At 35.9% G+C, this 22663-nt stretch overlaps 1 protein-coding gene across 2 annotated transcripts in view; it reads right to left on the reverse strand.

Annotated features, from left to right (window-relative positions):
* IPO8 (importin 8) overlaps positions 1-22663 on the reverse strand; it is an 86528-nt gene that overhangs the window by 24812 nt on the left and 39053 nt on the right. For both annotated transcript variants that reach the window (XM_030322090.2, XM_030322091.1), the window contains 4 exons: positions 21519-21585; positions 17679-17804; positions 16906-17003; positions 13834-13929 (listed from right to left, as the gene is read on the reverse strand). In XM_030322090.2, coding sequence (XP_030177950.1) covers positions 13834-13929; positions 16906-17003; positions 17679-17804; positions 21519-21585 — 387 coding nt within the window. The remainder of the gene's footprint in view (positions 1-13833; positions 13930-16905; positions 17004-17678; positions 17805-21518; positions 21586-22663) is intronic.

The following is a 22663-nucleotide window of genomic DNA, read 5'->3' on the forward strand; positions in this document are numbered from 1 at the left end:
TGTACATGTTTTATATAGTTAGAAAAAAATTAAAGCAATTCCTAAAAGTTAAAATAAAATGAAATAAATGAATCAAACAGCGATTATTTTAAATGACTTTAAAATTTATGATCTGACTATATTTTGGCTATATATATTCCTAGCATCTGGACATACCCTGGAGATAAAAACAGCCAGTAAAAAATTTTAAACTGTTAATAATCATCATATGTTAGAGATAATGTTGGTATAATTACTCTGAGACTGTACGTCCATATTAGTGGGATAAAGAAAGTGAATACTTATGATGAGAACCAGGATTTCGGGTATGGCAGATACAGATTCAGATCAATCAGGTTAAGTAAAAATAACACAGTCCTGAATTTGAACTGGAAATGTCTGTGTGTGCTAATGATAAGTAAATCTTAAAATGATACAATATGTATTTCTTGGCTCTCTTTGGAAATAATGACCAACTCATTAACAATAAATATCCCTTGTGTTTATAGTCTTAAATACCATTTCCCAAGGTAGGGCAGGACATGTACAAGATGAACCTGGAACATCTAGTCATACCAGACAGCAAGAAAACTACTAAACACTACTGGAGTCACTTAAGGTGGGCATGTATGCTCCCAACTGGCCCAAGTTTAAGCAACTTTGTATACCTGAAATACATGGAAATACATCAAACAAATTTGAACCTGTAAGTTCATAATAATATTTAAAAAGAAAAAAAAAATCAAAACACCTCACTGGTCATCTTTGAAGAATGTTAGGAAACAAACTTATTATCTTGAATCATAGAAAATAAAAGGAAATACTCAAACTGTTCCTCAGAGTAACCCCAATAATTGACGAAAAAACATTTCATAGAAATATTTCAGCTAATAAATGAAAAAGAAATGACAGAATAATCACCACCAACAGCAGTAACATCATAAGATGAGAGACAACCAGACATTCTGTGCCTCCTGGTAGAAATAGAAACCACCATCTATGAAGCATTCTTCCCAAAAGTATCACAAATGCATCTGACCAAATCTCTAGATCTAACTACCAAGTTACAGGAAATAAGAAGAATGTAATTTCAAGGCAATACAGCCGTGCAGCTCTACTTAAGTGCACCAGAACTGTAGCTTCCCTAACATTCAAGATTCCCTAGTGACCCTAACTTTCTGACATAGGAATACCAACTTTCCAATCCCTCTGGAACCCAGTTTTAGGAGCAAAAACCCACTGTATTATACTAGAATTTTTTATTTGCTAACTTCAAATGGATCTATCCAGCTAAAAGCATTTTTCTTTCAGCTTCAGGTATACAATTTAGTGATTTAACACTTACATACAACATCCAGTGTTCATCACAAGTACCCTCCTTATTCCCCATCAACCATTTAACTTATCTCCCTACCCACCTCCCCTCTGGTAACCATCAGTTTGTTCTCTATATTCAGGAATCTGTTTCTTGGTTTGCTTCTCTTTTTTTCCCATGTTTATTTGTTTTGTTTCTTAAATTCCAAACATGAGTAAAATCATATGCTATTTGTCCTTCTCTTACTGACTTATTTTGCTTAGCATAACACTCTCTAGCCCCATCCATATCATTGCAAATGGCAAGATTTCACTCTTCTTTTTATGGCTAATATTCCATCATCATCATCATATATATATATGTATATGTATATATGTGTATATATATATGTGTATATATGTGTATATATATATGTATATATATATGTGTGTATATATGTGTATATATATATATGCGTGTGTATACACACACACACACACACACACACACACACACCACATCTTCTTTATCCATTCATCAGTCGATGGGAATTTGGAGTCGATGGGCATTTGGGCTCTTTCCATTGGGCTATTGTTGATAATGCTACTATAAACACTGGGGTGCATGTATCCTTGCTTCCAATTAGTATTTTTGGATCCTTTGTGTAAATACCTAGTAGAGCAATTGCTGGACCGTAGGGTAGTTCTATTTTCAATAAAAGCAATTCTTTAATTCAACTTTTTATTACCTATCAGACTCCTCCAAATGAAATTTCAACTTGTTCCACTTTCCACAACCTCTCCTACTTTACTGAAAAGATAAAGCTATTGGATTTAAGCTTCCACACCCCTTCTTTCTACCTCAAGACATCTCTCGAGCATTATTCAAACAGCACTTTCACAACATTAGATGTTCCTTGAGTTTGGAAAACAAAAACATTCCAGAGTTAAATTAATTTGGAATACACAGATACTAACACACTCTTAGACACATTTTCAGATAAAGGCACAAGAAGTCAAGCAATAATGAAATCTGTTGAATATTGTTTTATCTAGTATTTCCTAGACTTATCTGACCATTGAATACTTTTTTGTAATGAACACCTACTAATACCATTAAATGGTCACAGTTTGAGTAATATCATCACTCTATTCCCATCTACTGGTATCCATACAATCTGTAACTGTGGGAAAAGTCATCTTTATAACTTTCGAAGGAAAATCTGTGCTCTCAAGCTTTTCCCTGGCCTCCTCATCTAACACCTTGTTTTTTCAGGTGTTTTCTATGCAATGTTTGCAATGGCACCCACTATAAATCTTATTCTAGGTTTCTCTTTCCAATGCTTCTCACCTAGAACAGAAGTAGTACCCTCAGACTGCAAGTAGCAATAGCCTCCTTGCTCCTCTTCACAGCCAGTGTATGCAGAAGACCAGTTTAGATTAAGGCTACTGCTAGCAAACTCATTATTCTAAGTCCCTAACTTTGATCATGTCATTTCTCTGCTCAATGGATTCTCTGTTCAATTGCTTACAGCAAGGGTTGGTAAACTTACAGTAGATATTTAATAATACTTTCAACTTTGCAGGCTATATACAGTCTCTGTTGCCCACTTTTTTTTTCTTTAAACATCCCTTCAAAAATGTAAAAACCACTCTTCATTCCTAGGCCATACATACAGGTCACAGGCTGGATTTGGCCCACAGGCCATAGCTTCCCTACTTCTGGCTTAGAGGAGAGATTCTGAACTCTTTGGTATGGGTATATTCCACACCTTCCAGGCATGATTATATTCTACTGCTGAGGACTTTCCAAAAGCCAGTCAACAGAACTGAACCCTTCTCTACTTTCACTCAAGTTCCGTTCTTTACTATCTCCTTGTTCTGTTGACATCATAATGTCTTTCTACCTCACCTACATCACCTAAAACAGTACTCGTTGAAGGAGAAAATGAGCCTTCAAAAATACATGTAAAACTTTATCAACCCGGAAAGGAGGCTGGAGGGTCACTCTTCTCAAAAATAATGGAGAACTTGGTGGTAAGCAGCAAATAAGAGGAGGCTGGTGGTTCCTCCTAATTAAAATAAAAAGATAAACCATAAGCTAGAAGTTCACATGAGAAAAACAGGAAAGAGACAGTCAAGAAGAATCCTCCTGGGGTCAGAACTAACTCAAACATGGGCTTTGAAAACCTCAAAACAGCCATTATAAATGTTTAAAAAATAAAACATTTTCTTAATGTTTATTTATTTTTGAGAAAGAGAGCATGAGCAGGAGGAGGGTAGAGGGAATGGGAGACACAGAATCCAAAGCAGGTTTCAGGCTTGAACCCACAGACCACAAGATCATGACCTGAGCTGAAGTCGGATGCTAAACTGAGTCACCCAGACACTCCTAAAAGAAAACATCTTTATTTTTTTTTTTAATTTTTTTTTTAATTTTTTTTTTTAACATTTATTTATTTTTGAGACAGAGAGAGACAGAGCATGAACGGGGGAGGGTCAGAGAGAGGGAGACACAGAATCTGAAACAGGCTCCAGGCTCTGAGCTGTCAGCACAGAGCCCGACGCAGGGCTCGAACTCACGGACCGCGAGATCGTGACCTGAGCTGAAGTCGGACGCTTAACCGACTGAGCCACCCAGGTGCCCCAAGAAAACATCTTTAAAATATAGGAAGCTATGATGACCGTGTCTCATCAAAGAGAAAATATCTATTAGGACATGCAAATTGCAAAAAAGAATCAAATGGAAATTCTAGAGTTAAAAAATGCTATAGGGGCACTTGACTCAGACAGTAGAGTATGTAGCTCTTGATCATGGGGTTCTAAGTTCAAGCCCCACGTTGAGCATGGAGCTCACTTAAAAAAAAAAAATGAAAAATTAATTAGAAGGGCTCAACAATAGATCTGAACTGGCAGAAGAGAGAATAAGCAAACCTGAAGATAGATTGAAAAAGAGTATGTAATCCAAACACCAGAAAAAGACAGAATAAAGAAAAATTATCAGAGCCTCAAAGAAATGTGGAACACCATTAAGCACACCAATGTATATGTAGAGGGAGAATCAGAAGGAGAGAAGAGAGAAAAAGAAGAAAAAATACTTGAAGAAATAATGGCTGGAAACATTCCCAGTCTGATAAAAAACAATCTATATATCCAAGAAAGTCAACAAATCCAAGTAAGATAAATACAAAGACATTTCATAGTAAAAATGGTAAAAGACAAAGAGAAAACATTTATAGCAGCATGAGAAAAAACATACATAGCGACCAAGTACAAGATTAATCAATGTTAATCAATGTTTCTTATCAGAAACAATGGAGACCAGAAGGCAGGGTGATGGTATATTCAAATTGCTGAAAAAAAAAAAACCAAGAATTCAGTAAAACTGTCTATCAAAACTGAAAGTAAAATAAAATACTCTCAGAAAACAACAGAGAATTCACTGCTATCAGACCTTACCCTGAACTTACTAAAGGAAGTTCAAGCTAAAAGCAAGTGACCCAGAAGGTTATTCAAAGACACACACGCGCACACACACACACAAGCTCCCGTAAATGTAATTATGTAATTTTCAAAAATAGAAAAACACTATTTCTTTGACTTTCTCCTCTTAAATGTTTTAAAAATGAAATGCAATTAAAAAAAAAGAAAAATAGAAAAGAAAAAGCAATTGCATAAAATAACATTTTAAAATTGTATTGCTGGGACTATACAATATAGAAATGTAATATATTCAATATTAACAATACAAAGGAAATAGGAGAAACATTTTACTGGAGAAAGCAAATGACACCAGATGGTAACTCCAATCCAAAGGAACAAATGAAAAGAATTGAGAAATGGTAAATAAGAGAGTTAATATGACAAACTCTATAAACATATACTTGGCTTGCCTTTCTTAGCTTAACATAAAATTACAAAAAATAACTATTTCTAGGTTTATAACATATATAAATGTAATATATATAACAGTAATAGTATAAAAAGGAGGAAGAAGAGATAGAGCTATATAGGAGTAATGCATCTATTTCTCACTAAAATTATGTTAACCTAAATCTGAAGTAGATTCAAATAAGATGTATATAGTAAGCCCTAGAGCAACCACTAAGAAAAAAAAATTTTTTGAGAGAGAGAGCACATGTGCACACAAGCTGTGGAGAGCCAGGGGGAGAGGGAGAGAGAGAATCTTAAGCAAGCTACACGCCCAACAAGAAGCCTGATGCTGGGTCTGGTCTCACAACCAGGAGATCATGACCTGAGCTAAAATCAAGAATTGGATGCTTAACCGACTGAGCTTCCCAAGCACCCGGAAAATTTTTTAAATAGTGAAAAAAAAATTAAAGAAATTAAAATGTGACATTAGAAAATATTTACTTAGGGCACCTAAGTGGCTCAGTCAGTTAAGCATCTGCCTTCAGCTCAGCTCATGATCTCAAGGTTCGTGAGTTCAAGCCCCACATCAGGCTCTGTGCTAACAGCTCAGACCCTGGAGCCGGCTTCAGATTCTGTGTCTCCCTCTCTCTGTCCCTCCACTCAAGCTCTGTTTCTCAAAAATAAATTTTTTTAAAAAAAAATTTTTTTTAAGAAAATATTTAACTATTTCAAAAGAAAGCAGTAAAAAAAGAACAGGGGAAAAATGAGATATATAAAATAAAAAATGACAGACTAAATCCATGCATAACAATAACATTAAATACTAATAGATTAAACAATCAAAAGAGAATGTCAAATTGGATTTAAAAAAACAAGATTCATCTATATGCTATCTACAGGAAACACACTTTAGATTCAAAAATATAGGGGCGCCTGGGTGGCGCAGTCGGTTAAGTGTCCGACTTCAGCCAGGTCACGATCTCGCGGTCCGTGAGTTCGAGCCCCGCGTCGGGCTCTGGGCTGATGGCTCAGAGCCTGGAGCCTGTTTCCGATTCTGTGTCTCCCTCTCTCTCTGCCCCTCCCCCGTTCATGCTCTGTCTCTCTCTGTCCCAAAAATAAGTAAACGTTGAAAAAATATATATATATAAATAGCTTAAAAGTAAAAAGATGAAAAAAGATATGCAAACAGCAACCATAAGAAAGTCGGAGTGGCTATACTACTATTAGACAATATAGACATTAAAACAAAAAAAAATGTTACTAGAGACAAAGAGAAACATTTTTATTGAAAAAGGGGTGAACTCAGGAAGATATAGCATTTATAAACATACATGTACCTAAAAACAGAGCTCTAAAATATCTGAAGCAAAAACTGACAGAAAAAAAGGGAGAAATAGACAAATTCAACAACAGTTGGAGACTTAACTTTCAATGATGGATAGAACAATAATGGATGAGGGATACCTGGGTGACTCAGTCCATTAGGCATCTGACTCTTGGTTTCAGCTCAGGTCATGATCTCACAGTTCATGAATTCAAGCCCTCATTTAGGCTCTACCAACAGCGCAGAGTCTGCTTGGGATTCTCTCTCTCTGCCCCTCCCCCACTTGTGCTCTCGCTCGCTCGCTCTCTCTCTCTCAAAATAAACATGAAAAAAATTTTTTTTAAATAAAGAACAACGATGGATGAGTAGGCATGCCCAAGTGGCACAGTCGGTTGAGAAACCAACTCTTGATTTCAGCTCAGGTATGATCTCAGGATTGTGGGACTGAGAACCACATCAGGCTCCATACTTAGCATGGAGCCTACTTAAGATTCATTCATTCATTCATTCATTCATTCTCTCTCTCTCTCTCTCTCTCTCCCCCCTCTCCCTCACCCTCTCTAAAATAAAATAAAAATATTTTTTAAAAATAATGGATAAGTAGAAGATCAGCAAGTAGATAAGACACTTAAGCAACATTATAAATCAACTAGATCTAACAAAAATCTATACAACATTCCACCCAACAAAAGCAGAATACATATTATTCTTAAATGCAATGGAACAGTATCAGGACAAACTATATTTGGGGCCATAAAACAAGTCCCAATACATTTAAAAAGAATGAAATTATAGAAAGTATGTTCTCTAATCACAATGGAGTAAAATTAGAAATAATAACAGAGGGGTACTTGGGTGGCTCAGTCAACTGGTCAAACATCCAACTTTAGCTCAGGTTGTGATCTCACAGTTCATGAGTTCAAATCCCACACTGGACTCTCTGCTGTCAGCACAGAGATCAGATCCCCTGTCCCCTTCTGATCCCCTGTCCCCCTCTCTCTCTGCTCCCCACCAGCTTGTGAGCGTGCGCCCATGTGCTCTCTCTCTCAAAAATAAACATTAAAAAAAAAATCAATAACAGAATTTGGGAAATTCACAAATACTTGCAAATTAACACACTCCTAAATAACCAGTGGGTCCAGAATAAACCACCAAAAAAATGAGAACATATTTTGAGTTAAATGAATATAGCTAAAACAGCACTTAGAGGAAATTTTATAGTTGCAGATGTATTTAAAAAATAATTCAAGGGGCGCCTGGGTGGCGCAGTCGGTTAAGCGTCCGACTTCAGCCAGGTCACGATCTCGCGGTCCGTGAGTTCGAGCCCCGCGTCGGGCTCTGGGCTGATGGCTCGGAGCCTGGAGCCTGTTTCCGATTCTGTGTCTCCCTCTCTCTCTGCCCCTCCCTCGTTCATGCTCTGTCTCTCTCTGTCCCAAAAATAAATAAACGTTGAAAAAAAAAAAATTTAAAAAAAAAAAAAAATAATTCAAGGGGCGCCTGGGTGGCGCAGTCGGTTAAGCGTCCGACTTCAGCCAGGTCACGATCTCGCGGTCTGTGAGTTCGAGCCCCGCGTCAGGCTCTGGGCTGATGGCTCAGAGCCTGGAGCCTGTTTCCGATTCTGTGTCTCCTTCTCTCTCTGCCCCTCCCCCGTTCATGCTCTGTCTCTCTCTGTCCCAAAAATAAATAAACGTTGAAAAAAAAAATTTTTTTTTAAAAATAATTCAAATCATAACATAACCTTCCACCTTAAGATACTGGAAATAGGGATACCTGACCAGCTCAGTTGGTTAAGGGTCCAACTCTTGATCTTGGCTCAGGTCATGATCTCACAGTTTGTGAGTTTGAGCCCCAAGTGCAGAACCTGCTTAGGATTCTGTCTCTCCCTCTCTCTGTCCCTCCCCCACTTGTGCACACACATGTGTTCTCTCTCTCTCAAAATAAATAAATAAACTTAAAAAAATAAGATACTAGAAATAAAAGAGCAAACTAAACTCAAAGCAAATGGAAGAGAATAAATGGTAAAGATTAGACCAGAAACTAATGAAATAGAAAACAGAAAAACAATAGTGAGCAAAACCATAAATTGGTTCTTTGAAAAGATCGACAAAATTGGAAAACCTTTATTTAGCTCAACTGACCAAAAGATAAAAAAGAGAGAGAGAAGACACTAATTACCAAGACTGGGAACATACTACCAACCTACAGAAATAAAAAAAATATGAACTTCATGCCAACAAATTAGTTAACATAAATTACACCAACAAATTCCTAGAAAGATGCAAACTACTGAAATTAACTCAAAAATAAATAGAAATATGAATACACCTATAATAAAGGTGTAGAAAAAGCCATTTGACAAAATTCAACATGCTTCATGATAAAAATAGTCAACAAAGTACAAACAAACAGGAACTCCCTCAACCTGATAAAAAGCGTCTATGAAAAACCCACAGCTAACATCAGACTTAATGGTGAAAGGAATGTTTCCCCCTAAGATTAGGAACAACACCTCTCCTTTCACCACATCTGTTCAACATTGCACTAGAGGTTCTAGCCAAGGCAATTAGGCGAGAAAAAAAAAAAGCACCCAGACTGGTAATCCTAAAAAGTTTACTGAAACATTAATCTAATAAACAAGCTTGGCAAGGTTGCAGGATACACAATAAATACATATTTTTAAAATGTATTTCTAAACATGGGCAATTAAACTTGAAAATGAAATTAAGAAAATAATTCCATTTACAATAGCATTAAAAAGACTAAACTATGAATATTTTAACAAAAGAACTGCAAAACTTATACTGTGACAACTAAACATTTTTAGAAGAAATTTGACCTAAACATAAGGAAAGAGATCCCATGTTCAGGGGATAAAAGACTAAGTATTCTTAAAATGGCAATATTTCCCAGATCTACAATGATTCTACAGATTCAGCACAATGCCTCTCACAATACCAGCTGACTTCTTTGCTGAAATTGACAAGCTGCCCTAAATTTCACATGGAAACTCAAGGAACCCAGAATAGTCACAACAGTCTTGCAAAAGAACAAAACTGGAAGACTAGAACTTCCTAATTTCAAAATTTAATAAAGATAGTGTAGTCCTGGCTTAAAGAAAAAAAAAAAATCAATCAAATAGAATGAGAATACAGAAATGAACCCTCACCTTTATAGTCAATTCATTTGACAAGGGTGCTAAGACAATGCAATAGGAAAAGAATAGTTTTTTCAACAAATAGTACTGAGACAACTTGCTATCCACATGCAGAATAATCAATTAACTCCTTTCTCATACCACACAGAAAATTTAACTCAAAACGAATTAAAGAGCTAAATGTTGCAGCTAAAACCATAAAACTTTTCGAAGAGAACACAAGGAAATCTCTGTGAACTTATATTTAGCAACAGGTTCTTAAATATACCACCAACCACAAGCAACAAAAGAAAAATTAGATAAACTGGGCATCATCAAAATTAAAAACTGCTTCAAAGGACACCATCAAGAAAGTGGTAACACAACTGGGGTGCCTGGGGGGCTCAGTTGGTTGAGCTTCCAACTTCAGCTCAGGTCAGGATCTCACAGTTCGTGAGTTCAAGCCCCTCTGCGCTGACAGTGCAGTGCGTGGGATTCTCTCTTTCTCCCTCTCTTTCTGACTCTCCCCCACTTGCATGCTCTCTATCTCAAAATAAATCAAACTTAAAAAAAAAAGATTTAAGACAGTGGTAACACAATCCACAAATTGGGAGAAAATTTTTGCAAACTGTACATCTGACAATGGACTTGAATTTAGAATATTTAAATAACCCCCATAACTCAATAATAAACAAATAACCTAATTAAAATGGGCCAAGAATCTGAATAGACATTTCTCAAAAAAAAAAAAAAAAAAAAAAAAGATATACAAATGGCCATAGGAAAAGATACTCAACATCATTAGCCATCAAGCAAATGCAAATCAAAACTGTGATATACTACTTCACACCTACAAGGATGGCTATAAGAAAAAAAAAAAAACTGATCAAGAAAACAAGAGCAACAAAGCAAGAATTGATGAGGATACAGACAAATTGGAATCCTCCTCATTCACTGCTGGTAGGAATGGGAAATGATGCAGCTGCTTTGGAAAAAGTTTGGCAGTTCTTCAAACAATTAAACAAAGAACCGCCACTCCTAGATATATTCCAAGATAAATGAAAGTACGTCCACACAAAAATCTGCATAGAAATGTGCATACCATTATTCACAGTAGACAAAAAGTGGGAATAATCAGGGGCGCCTGGCTGGCTCAGTCAGTAGGGCATGTGACTTCTGATCTCAGAGTCATGACTTCAAGCCCCTCATTGGGGATGGAGCTGACTTAAAAAAAAAAAAAAAGTGGATATAATCCAAGAATCCACCAACTAATGAATGGCTAAAATAAATGTGATATATCCACACAATGGAATATTTGGCAATAAAAAGAAATGAAGTACTAGTACGCATGCTACCACATGGATGAACCTTTAAACCATTATGCTAAGTGAGAAAAGTCATTCACAAAGGACCACATGATTCTGTTTATATGAAATGTCTAGAATAGACAAATCTCTGAAATAAGAAAGCGGAAAAATGGTTGCCTAGGCTAGGGGGCGGGGGGGGGGGGGGTAGGTGTTAAGGGGAAATGAGGAGTTCTTTGGGAGATAGTGATGGAATGCTCTAAAACTGACCGAAGTAACCATAAAATACCTAGGAATAAACCTAACCAAAGAGGTGAAAAATCTATACACTGAAAAGTATAGAAAGCTTATGAAAGAAATTGAAGAAGACACAAAAAAATGGAAAAACATTCCATGCTCCTGGATAGGAAGAGCAAATATTGTTAAAATGTCAATACTACCCAAAGCAATCTACATATTCAATGCAATACGTATCAAAACAACACCAGCACTCTTCAAAGAGCTAGAATAAACAATTCTTAAATTTGTATGGAACCAGAAAAGACCCCAAATAGCCAAAGCAATCCTGAAAAAGAAAACCAAAGCTGGAGGCATCACAATTCCAGACTTCAAGCTGTATTGCAAAGCTGTAATCATCAAGACAGTATGATACTGGCACAAGAACAGACACTCAGATCAATGGAACAGAATAGAGAACCCAGAAATGGAACCACAAATGTATGGCCAACTAATCTTTGACAAAGCAGGAAAGAATATCCAATGGAATAAAGACAGTCTCTTCAGTAAGTGGTGCTGGGAAAACTGGACAGCGACACACAGAAAAATGAACCTGGACCACTTTCTCACACCATACACAAAAATAAACTCAAAATGGATGAAAGACCTAAATGTAAGACAGGAAAATCCTAGAGGAAAAATCAGGCAACAACCTCTTTGGCCTTGGCCACAGCAATTTTTTACTTGACATGTCTCTGGAGGCAAGGGAAAGAAAAGCAAAAATAAACTATTGGGACCTCATCAAGATAAAAAGCTTCTGCACGGCGAAGGAAATAATCAGCAAAACTAAAAGGCAACCAATGGAACAAGAGAAGATATTTGCAAATGACATATCAGATAAAAGGTTAGATCCAAAATCTATAAAGAACTTATCAAACTCAACACCCCAAAAACAAATAATCCAGTGAAAAAATGGGCAAAAGACATGAATAGACACCTTTCCAAAAAAGACATCCAGATGGCTGACACACACATGAAAAAATGCTCAACATCACTAATCATCAGGGAAATACAAATCAAAACCACAATGAGATACCACCTCACACCTGTCAGAATAGCTAACATTAACAGCTCAGGCAACAACAGATATTGGCAAGGATGCAGACAAAGAGGAACCCTTTTGCACCACTGGTGGGAATGCAAACTGGTGCAGCCACTCTAGAAAACATTATAGAGGTTCCTCAAAATATTAAAAATAGAACTACCCTACAATCAATCCAGCAATTACATTACTAGGTATTTATCCAAGGGATACAGGTATGCTGTTTCAAAAGGGCACATACACCAACGTTTATAGCAGCACTACTGACAATAGCCAAAGTATGGAAAGAGCTCAAATGTCCATAAACAGATGAAAAGATAAAGAAGATGTGGTATGTATATACACAGTGTATATTACTCAGCAGTCAAAAAAAGAATGAAATCTTGCCATTTGCAACAGTGTGGATGGAACTACAGTGTATTATGTTAAGCAAAATAAGTCAGAGAAAGACATAGCATATGATTTCACTCATATGTGGAACTTAAGATACAAAACAGACGAACATAAGGGAAGGGATGTAAAATAATATAAAAACAGAGAGGGGGACAAACCATAAGAGAACAAACTGAGGGTTGCTGGAGGGGTATTGGGGATGGGGATGGGCTAAATGGGCAAGGGGCATTAAGGAGGACAGTTGCTGGGATGAGCACTGGGTGTTATAAGTAAGTGATGAATCACTAAATTCTATTCTTGAAATCATTATTACACCATTTATATTAACTAACTTGGATTTAAATTTTAAAATTAATTAATTAAAAAATAAAACTGACTATATGAATAGTTGCATGATTCTGTGAATATATTAAAATACACTGAATCCACTGTAAATGAGTGAATTATACGGTATGTGAATTATAGCTCAGTAAAGCTGTTACCAAAAAATACATGGAGCAAACATTACAGAACTGAAAGAAAAAAAGACAACTCCACAATTTTACTTGAAGACTTTTTTTCTCAGTATCTATCATACCATGATTACACCAAATATCAAATTAATCTTTGTTGAAAATTTATAATACTTTTTTAAAAATTTTATTTTGAGGGAGAGAGAAAGAGAGCAGGGGAGGGGCAGAGAGAGAGAGAGAGAGGAGAATCCCAAGCAGGCTCAGTGCTGTCACCCCAGAGCCCAATGTGGGGCTCAAACTCACAAACCGAGCTGAAATCAAGAGTCGGACACTGAGCCACCGGGCGCCCCTATAATACTTTTTAAATCAGTAAAAGAAACTTTTTCTTTTTTGTACAGTATCTTCATTTCTGGTTAAAAGAACAAATCTGAGAATATTTCAATAGAATCTAAAAAAACAAAGGGAAAATGCAAATCTCTGGGAAACCAATTAAGTAGAATTTACATATTCATCTCCTTCATGATTCGCTTGATAGCCTCTTAAATTATTACATATTTTTCTGTTTATTTCTTTCTCTGCTAGAATGCAAGGTGCAATTTTCAAATTGCATGGGTATTTTTCCTTGCCATTTAAATAGGATTTGTACCAGGAAGCACAAACTTCAGGCTATCTTTTTAATTTTCCATCATATAATATAAACAAAATGTCAATCAGGTAAAATTTCAGTATAAACATCAAGTACAAACTTTCCATACATGTATTACCTGATCAATTCCCTTTCCTTTGCACTGAAGAATGATGACTTCAAGGAGTTTGGCTGCATGACATTCCGCATCTTCTCCTGCATCTCCACATAGTACCTACAGTAATCACAATTTAGCTTAGCAGTGAATGGCACTGCAGAGAATTTAATCAAGTGTACATGAAGCAAATAGCTCATAAAAATTCACACATTAGAATCGCAGCTTTGCTTTCTAAGTTTGCCCATCCAAAAGAAGGAAGGTCAAAATAAAGTACATCTATCTTCTTTATCTATTCTAATTCCTTTTAAGAAGAAAGAATTCACCTATTTAACTTTGGATTAATAAAGTGAAGCTATAGGAATTAACTTCAGATAAACGAAGCTTCCCTTAAAGGCAACAAAACAACAAACCAATAAAATGAAATGAAAAGAAATTTTAAAACCTTACTTTTAAACAATGAAACAAACCCTGTAGTTTCTGTTTCTTTTGAGTTCTTGTCCATATATACTCACTTTTTTCAAAATAATAACCATAATTTGATATCACACACCTTTTAATTTCTCCATTTGGACTTTAAACTACAAACATTTTCCATCGATGTTATAATCACTTAAGTATTACAGTAGATAAATGTAACAGTTTACTAGATATTCCTCTATTGTCAATGCTGTATTTTCACTATTATAAACAATTCTACAATGCACGTGTTCATACATAAAATTTGGAATATAATTGCCTTATAATAAGGTTCCCAGAAGAGACATTCGCAGAGTAGAGGCAAGCTTATGTTGGAAATTAAGAAATATAAAAAAATTAATAAATGTTAAAACACAAGCTATAAGAAAAAGAACAGACTTAACCCAAAGAAGAGGAGACAGAAATTAAAAATACAAACAATACAAATAACAGAAACAAAAAACAGATTCAATGAATAAAGACAACAAAGCAGACAGCTTTTGTCAAAATTATTCTTAAAAAGAACAAAATTTTAAAAATATTAGAAATGATAGTTGCAAACAAAATACTTAAGCTATTTGTTTAAACAAAAGACAAGAAAGACACAAATACAGATAAAGGAGAGATTAAAAATAAGTAAATATTATGGAGAACATTATATTCCTTATATATTTGAAAACTCAGGTTAATTGGATAATTTCCTAGGCAAATACAATTTAAGAAAACTGAATTAAAAAGAAATTCCAGGTAAAGAAGACAGATTGAACATTCCCATTTAATTTTATTACTTCCCAAAAGACTATTAAAATGACAGTAAAGAGATTTTAGAGGCATAAATCCACAAAGACAGAGAAAAGGAAAAAGTAGATAGCTATAAAATTTTGGAAGCTGGAAAACAGATGGATCAGTGAGCTGAATCCTAAGCAGGTAGCTGGCAACACCAAGAACCAACACTATTTACATAAAATTTAAAATTTACCTCTAGGGCAATGTATTGAGATCTAGATTCTAAATGTAAATGGGCTCTGGAACCAAAATGCTTGGTTCAAATTCCAGCACTGCCACTTATTATCTGTGTTTTCAAACAAACTTATTAACCTCTGTGTCTTACTGTTCCCATCATGGCGTACAATACAGAAAGAATAAATAAATCACTCCTTTTTCCCCAAATTGTATTTGCTTGGTTTTTTGTTTGTTGGTTGGCTGGTTGGTTGTTGGTTGGTTTTGGTCCCCACCTCCAAAAGGAGAAGAAACAAAATATGTTTAGTAATTTAAAAAATGGGCTCTGGAGCCAGACCACCTGGGTTCAAATATGGCTCCAACAAAGAGTAGCTCCGTGACTTAGGACAATGTACTAAACCTCAGGCACGATGCAAAAAATTATACCTTGGTCTCCTCTTTGACCAAAAGGTGATACCTTCCTCATAATATTGTAAAGATAAAATAAGTTAATATGTATAAAATGCTGAGGAAATACCTGGTATACAGGAAGAGTCCAGTAAGTATTAGTTATTACTAAAAACCAAGAATAGGACATATATTTTAACTAGTTGGTAAGTCTAAGGACATTACTGTGAGCATCACTTTTATCCCAGCAGCTATAATACAGAGCAGCTGTACTAATGGGTGTAGGACTGTAATGTTTTCTGCTTGCTGCTTTCTCTTTCCCTTTCCCTCAATAGCACTTGTCTACACTACTTAGGGGAAAATACTAAGCACTGCCAAGTGATTATGATTTAATAAGCTAGGTTATTACAGAGCTAAAGGAGTCTTTAAAAATCATGACTCTACTCCTTTCATTTATATGTGATGAAACTTAGTGACCTCCCAAAATCTCCCAGGCTCTTTACAACCGAACTGAGACTTTAATCAGATGTGCTGATTGTCAGCTCAGAGCTCTTAACATATCTTGGTACACATCTCTTTTAGTGAGAAAGACGGGTTGTAGACTAGATACTTTAGTCCCAACTCCAAGGCCAAACTTAGATATTTGGCAGCTTTATGCAACATAAAGTTTTATATTTATGTGTATACAAATATTCACCTAAAGGAGAAAGGAAAACATTATTTATACTCATCAATGATTCCTAGATACAACCAATAGAGGGCAAAATCTAACCTGTGACAAAGACAACACAGTAGACATGTTTGCATGTGAATCTAACAGTAGCCAGTATATGGCTGATAAATCAACCTGTATTGAGCTAAATGATGCTGTTTTTCCAACTATTCCAATTTTTTGTCTTATTTATAATCAAAATATATACATCTAGTTGTTTCCAATATACACATTCAATTTAAAAAAATCAAGACTGACAAACTGTGTGCTTATTTTCTTAGCACTTTTCTTTCATCAAGTAGTAAGTTTGCATTTTTGAAGGAAAAACAAACAAAATTATTTACCCTGACCATTATAAAGTACACAGCTATAAAAGTGGCAAGCATTCTTAAGCACAACACAAATATAAAATTTTCAAGTAATAATTCCAAGCTCTATTAGAAAATACAAAATGGCAAATATATGTTGATGAAGGCAATACAGAACTAAAGGTGTAAGAAACAAATTGAGAGCGACCAGCAGTAAAACACTCAAACATTACTAAGAACCACTACAACAACTGATTAGGACACGCTTACCTTTCTACACATTGTAAAAAGTATTTCTAAATGCTTTGGATTAGATAATAAAGTATTTGTATCTATTGTCACATAATTATGCAGGAGAGGCATCATATCTGGAAAAAAAGAATTCAAAATCCCAATGAGACTTGAGTAACAGGAGTAGAAATAAATGATCCCACGGAAGCTATATTTCTATAGCACCCACATATTACCATCTTCCTTCACAGCCACAAATGCTAGTAAGGAAAGTGACAGATCTGCCCTATTTATAGATGAGGAAAATGTGGATCAGGAAGATTAAAATGCTCACCATTTATTATAGTGATTGTTCTGAATGTTTGTCCTTTACTCTAAAGGACTCATCACCACTTCACAAAGTATGTATTTTCTTGCTTATCTGTGTGTTCCCCACCTTCCCTCTGGTTCCCCCCAACCAGAATGGAAGCGTCAAAAGAGCAATGCTGTCTATTTTGTTCACTGCTATACCGCTATACTTAGAACAGTGCTTGAAATATAGATAGTATTCAGAAAATACTAACTGAATTAATGTATGGACATTTGTTCTGACTGCAAACTAATTTGAGATACAACAGGAAACAGGCTCCTTCCTACTGCCTGTATCCCTAACTCTGGAAAACACTGCTCTAACAGCACCACCCTTTACTCCACAGAGAAATAACAACTGTTTTCTGATTAGTACCGGAATCGTATGTGTCTTTATGTCATGTGTCAAAGGAAATAATGTTCAGACACAGAAAAGAAAAAATGTTACATGGCCAAAGGCATACCTGTAAAGTATTCAAAACAATCCTGCTGAAACACCTCATATAATATACCTAGCAGCTGCCACATTTGAGGGGAAATGCCATGGCAGGTTAAACTGTAGGCCAGTGAAAGAATTTCTTCATAGAATTCTAGAAGGAAGAAAATCTCTAGTTAGAATGCTAGAAAACAGCAAAAATTAAAACACAAAGACGGGAGGATTGAGACTATCTACCTGCATACATTCCTCGGCACCTAACATACTTGAGCACCCCTTTCTCAGCATTCCCATATTTGCCACCTTCCATCTGACCCCTACCCAACAGGACAGGGCAAAGATTTGTTTTTACTAAATTTCCCTAGAATACTGGAAATACATATTTTCTTGATACTGTGTACTAAAATATAGTTATACTTCTAAAGCTATATTAGAAATGGGTACAAGAAGGAATTGTATACCTCTTGTGCACAGTACTGTTAACTTACAAATAATTAATGTTCTTTGGAAAGCTTAATTAAGCTAGGCTACAATATCTTCTGGTCTCACATATTTTTACAAACTATGTTCTGGACCGTATTTTGTCAATTTACAAATCATGTAATACTTGTGCAGTATTTTAAAATTTATCTCAAGTCAGTGATATCCACTATAAAGTAGAAGAGTCCAAAGAGAATATTGTATTTGCATATATATTGCAAATATATTTGCATATATATGTATATATGTATGTATTTGCATATATATTTCTTATTGCTCTCAGTCAAAAGTACATCATATCTAAACATACAATCAGAAAATGCAAATCTCAATAGAAAATTTTTCAAATAATTCCCACCATGTTCATCACTGAGCAAAAGTCTTTTAAGTTCAAAGATTTTTTCCCTCTTATTTATTTTAATTTTCAATGTTTATTTATTTTTGAGAAAGAGAGGCACAGCATGAGCAGAGAGAGAGGGAGACACAGATCCAAAGCAGGCTCCAGGCTCTGAGCTGTCAGCACAGAGCCTGACGTGGGGCTTGAATTCAGGAGCTGTGAGATTATGACCTGAGCCAAAGTAGGATGCTCAACCCACTGAGCCACACAGGCGCCCCTCCTATTTAAAAGGAACTAATATTCACTCTGGAAGCTTGGAGGTTTTTTCTGTAATATAATTTTTTTAATGTTTATTTTTGAGAGAGAGAGAGAGATGGGGACAGAGGATCCAAAGCAGGCTCCATGCTGACAGCAGCGAACCCAATGTGGGGCCCGAAACCACAAACCTAACACTGAGATCATAACCTAAGCAGAAGTCGGACATTCAACCAACTGAGCCAGCCAGGTGACCCTGTAGCATTATTTAAAACAATATACATGGGGAGCCTGGGTGGCTCAGTTAAGAGTCCAACTTCAGCTCAGGTCATGATTTCAAGGTTTGTGAGTTCAAGCCCTGCCTTGGGCTCTCCTCACCTGCTTCAGATCCTCTATCTTTCTCTGCCCCTCCCCCACTCGTTCTCTCTCTCTCTCTCTCTCTCTCTCTCAAAAAATAAATATTAAAAACAAACAAACAATATATTCAAAAGCTGATAAGACAGTTGCCTTACCAAGAACAAAATAAAATGTAATTACAGATATTGGGAAAGAACTTTTACATAAGACAATCACTTGAAAAACAGCATTATCTGAATATGAAACATCTGAAAGTTCTGTTCATCATTACCCCACACCTTGGAGAAAAGGAGAGCAAACGCCTCTTCCTAACTTTATAAAGGCTCAAGACAGAAAAGGAGCCCAATATTTCCTTGCACACGCTCAGCACGTGTGCACAACCCGATACTCAGATGCTGAAGACCAGGACTCTGAAACTTGACAGAGAAACTAGAAGGCACAAAGCTGTTGCTGATTACTTTTTGCAGCTGTGCTGGAGGCTGAACTGTGGTGGGCAGCAATCTAGGACCCAGTGTGGACAAAGACAGCACTGACTTTCTCAGCAGACCACTTCTATGGCACAATCATGCTGGCTCCAGCCAATTCCAGCCTTCCCACGGATTCAGTGAGCTACCAAACATCCTTCCACTACATTCCATTTATGCTTGAATTCGCCAAAAGTTATTTCAATCATTCTCAATCAAGAAGACTCTTAGGGTGGGATGATTATACTAACTTTCACTTCCGGCATAAGATAAAGCAGATAAAGCAGTAATAGCTAAACCTAGGTTTTAATAATAAATGAAATCTTATAAGTAAATTAGCAATGAAAACAGGCAATGGAGAAAAGGAAAGTAGGACAATGGAAAGAGACTGGACCACGGACACAAACAAAGTCAGGCTGCTGTGGTGGGGGTCCCAGAAAAACAGATTCGGCCCATGACATCTTACAGAACTATTTTTTTTAAATTTTTTTTAACGTTTTTATTTATTTTTGAGACAGAGAGAGAGCGTGAACAGGGGAGGGGCAGAGAGAGAGGGAGACACAGAATCTGAAACAGGCTCCAGGCTCTGAGCAGTCAGCACAGAGCCCGACACGGGGCTCGAACTCACGGACCGTGAGATCATGACTTGAGCCGAAGTCGGACGCTTAACCAACCAAGCCACCCAGGCGCCCCCTATTTTTTTTTTTTTTTTAATCTAAGATCCTGCATGGCCAAATATTGGTTCAAAAAGGGTCATTAACATTACATCACAACTAAAAACACAAGAAAAGACCACCTGTCACCTTAAAGCTAGGAATGAGATACTAGACAGGCAACTGGAGCCATGGCTTTCTCATCTGTTCACTACACCCAAAAATAGGCCCCTTTCCTTAACATCCTGACATTTCAATTGCTCAAATCAAATAGCTGGTATAGACAGATGAAAAAGTTAGTATAAACTATTTCTCTTTATCTTACTTCACAGTGTCACTCCTCCAGATCGCTTTACTTTAAATGGAGAATTTTTGGTTACAATCTCTTCCATGAATAAAGACATAAATGAATATGTTCTTTTTTTGCTTATCAGAATCTCTAGGGTTATGGTCCAGAAATCTTCATTTGAACTAGCTCCTTGGTGATTCTTATGCATACCAAAGTTTGAGAACTACAGCTTTATAGCAATGATTTCAAAAGTAAGGGGTATGTACCCTAGGCAGTGTACTGAAATGGGAAATAATACATAGATATATGTATATAATATATACATAGTATAAAAATGTGTGTGTATATATGTATATAATGTGTATTAGAACACTTTATATAGACATTTAATCCCATCCTTCTACATTTCTGTTTTTATATATGTAAATGTGGTTTCATAACATATATATTGCCTATAACTTGTATTCAAATATCATTCACATATATTAGAAATGCATGCTCAATTTTCTATCAATGGTGTGAGTGAGAAAAATTTTAGAGACAACTGCTCTTAAGCAGTAACACGCTTTTCTTTCAGCTTTCTGTCTGCACACTATATAGGCTGCAACACTCTCCAGGGAACAGGACTGGGGGCTGCCACCTGCAAAGTGCTTGGATACTGGAAAAACAGCCTCTTCTACAAATTCCCATCTAATGTAACATCCTGATTCTATTAGTTACTGGTTCTATTCAGAAGTTGGGCTCTATAATAGATAACGGAACAATAATTATTTCATACTTCTGAAAAGACATAGATCTATCATTTCACGTTTTTCAATTCCAAGACTAGGAATTAATTGGATGTATTAAATTTTTCTCTAAATGAAAATACAGATATATAATACTCGAAAGTACATCCAAAAAACAGAAGAAAATGAAAGCTTCTCTCCCTCAAAATTGTCCATACTGTTGAATCTGAAGGGCTAAAAATGCACTTTAAGTTTACCAAGTTAAAAAATATCAATTAACTTTTTTACTCTACCTTTGAACTTACCAATTACATGTTTCTGTAAAACGAGATCAATGATCCGCAGACAGATGTTCTCTAACTGCTGAGTAACCTAAAGACAAATTTAAACATTTAGTTTAAAATCCATCGTGATAACTGGGGTGCCTGGGTGGCTCAGCTGGTTGACCATCTGACTTCCGGTCAGGTCATGATCTCACAGTTTTTGAGTTCGAGCCCCACATCAAGCTTGCTGCTGTCGGCACACAGCCCGCTTAGGATCCTCTGCCCCCTGTCTTTGTCCCTCCCCAACTTGTGCTCTCTCAAAAATAAATAAACATTAAAATAAATAAAAATAAAATAAAAGATAAAATAAAATCCACCATGATAACTCTTACTCTATAAATACTAACCCAGTAAAAACATCAACAAAACTTTTTTGGAGGGTTAAGTTGACAATTCTGAATTTCAAGTGAAAAAAATAACCAAGAAATTCTGAAAAGTAGACAAATGATGGAAGTGAGAGTTAAATCCATAATAAAATTATAAATTAAATTAGTTCCTAACCTCATATTTTACAACAAAGTAAGTTCCTAGTGAATGAAAGATTTCAACGTGAAAACTTGGGCCACAGAAATACGAGAAGAAATGAAAAGAAGTTGTGTATAATCCTGAAGATGGAAAATGGCTCAAAGCCCAAAAATCAGAAACAAATATATTGAGCCATTTGATTTCAAAAATTAAAAATATCTGCATAGTGTAGGGAAAAGTCAAAGATGAATGAAAAATTGAGGGAATTATTTTCAAATGGTATCACAGACAAATATCAAATTGGCTCCCGTGAAATCAAGTCAAGAGGAAAAAAAGGCAAAGGTCATGAAAAAGAAATACAAACAGACTTTAAGCTTATAACAAGATATTAACTCTCATACATGAGAAAGGTACAAATTCTAAGCCCAAGATTACCATTTTTCACCTATCAAACTGGCAATGATCAAAAAGTATTAGCTGGGAAGAGAGGCACTGCTATACATTGATTTGAGCAGTGTAATGTGGCCAAGTTAGCAATTATCTCTCAAGATCCTTTGACCCAGCAAGTCCACTTCAAGGAATCTGTCCTCCAGACATATTATTACCTGTGCAAATGACATGTAACAGGCCATTCACTGCAGCAATGTTTGTGATTAGTAATA

The sequence above is a fragment of the Lynx canadensis genome, chromosome B4 (genome assembly GCF_007474595.2).
Source record: "Lynx canadensis isolate LIC74 chromosome B4, mLynCan4.pri.v2, whole genome shotgun sequence".
In the NCBI taxonomy this organism is placed as follows: domain Eukaryota; kingdom Metazoa; phylum Chordata; class Mammalia; order Carnivora; family Felidae; genus Lynx; species Lynx canadensis.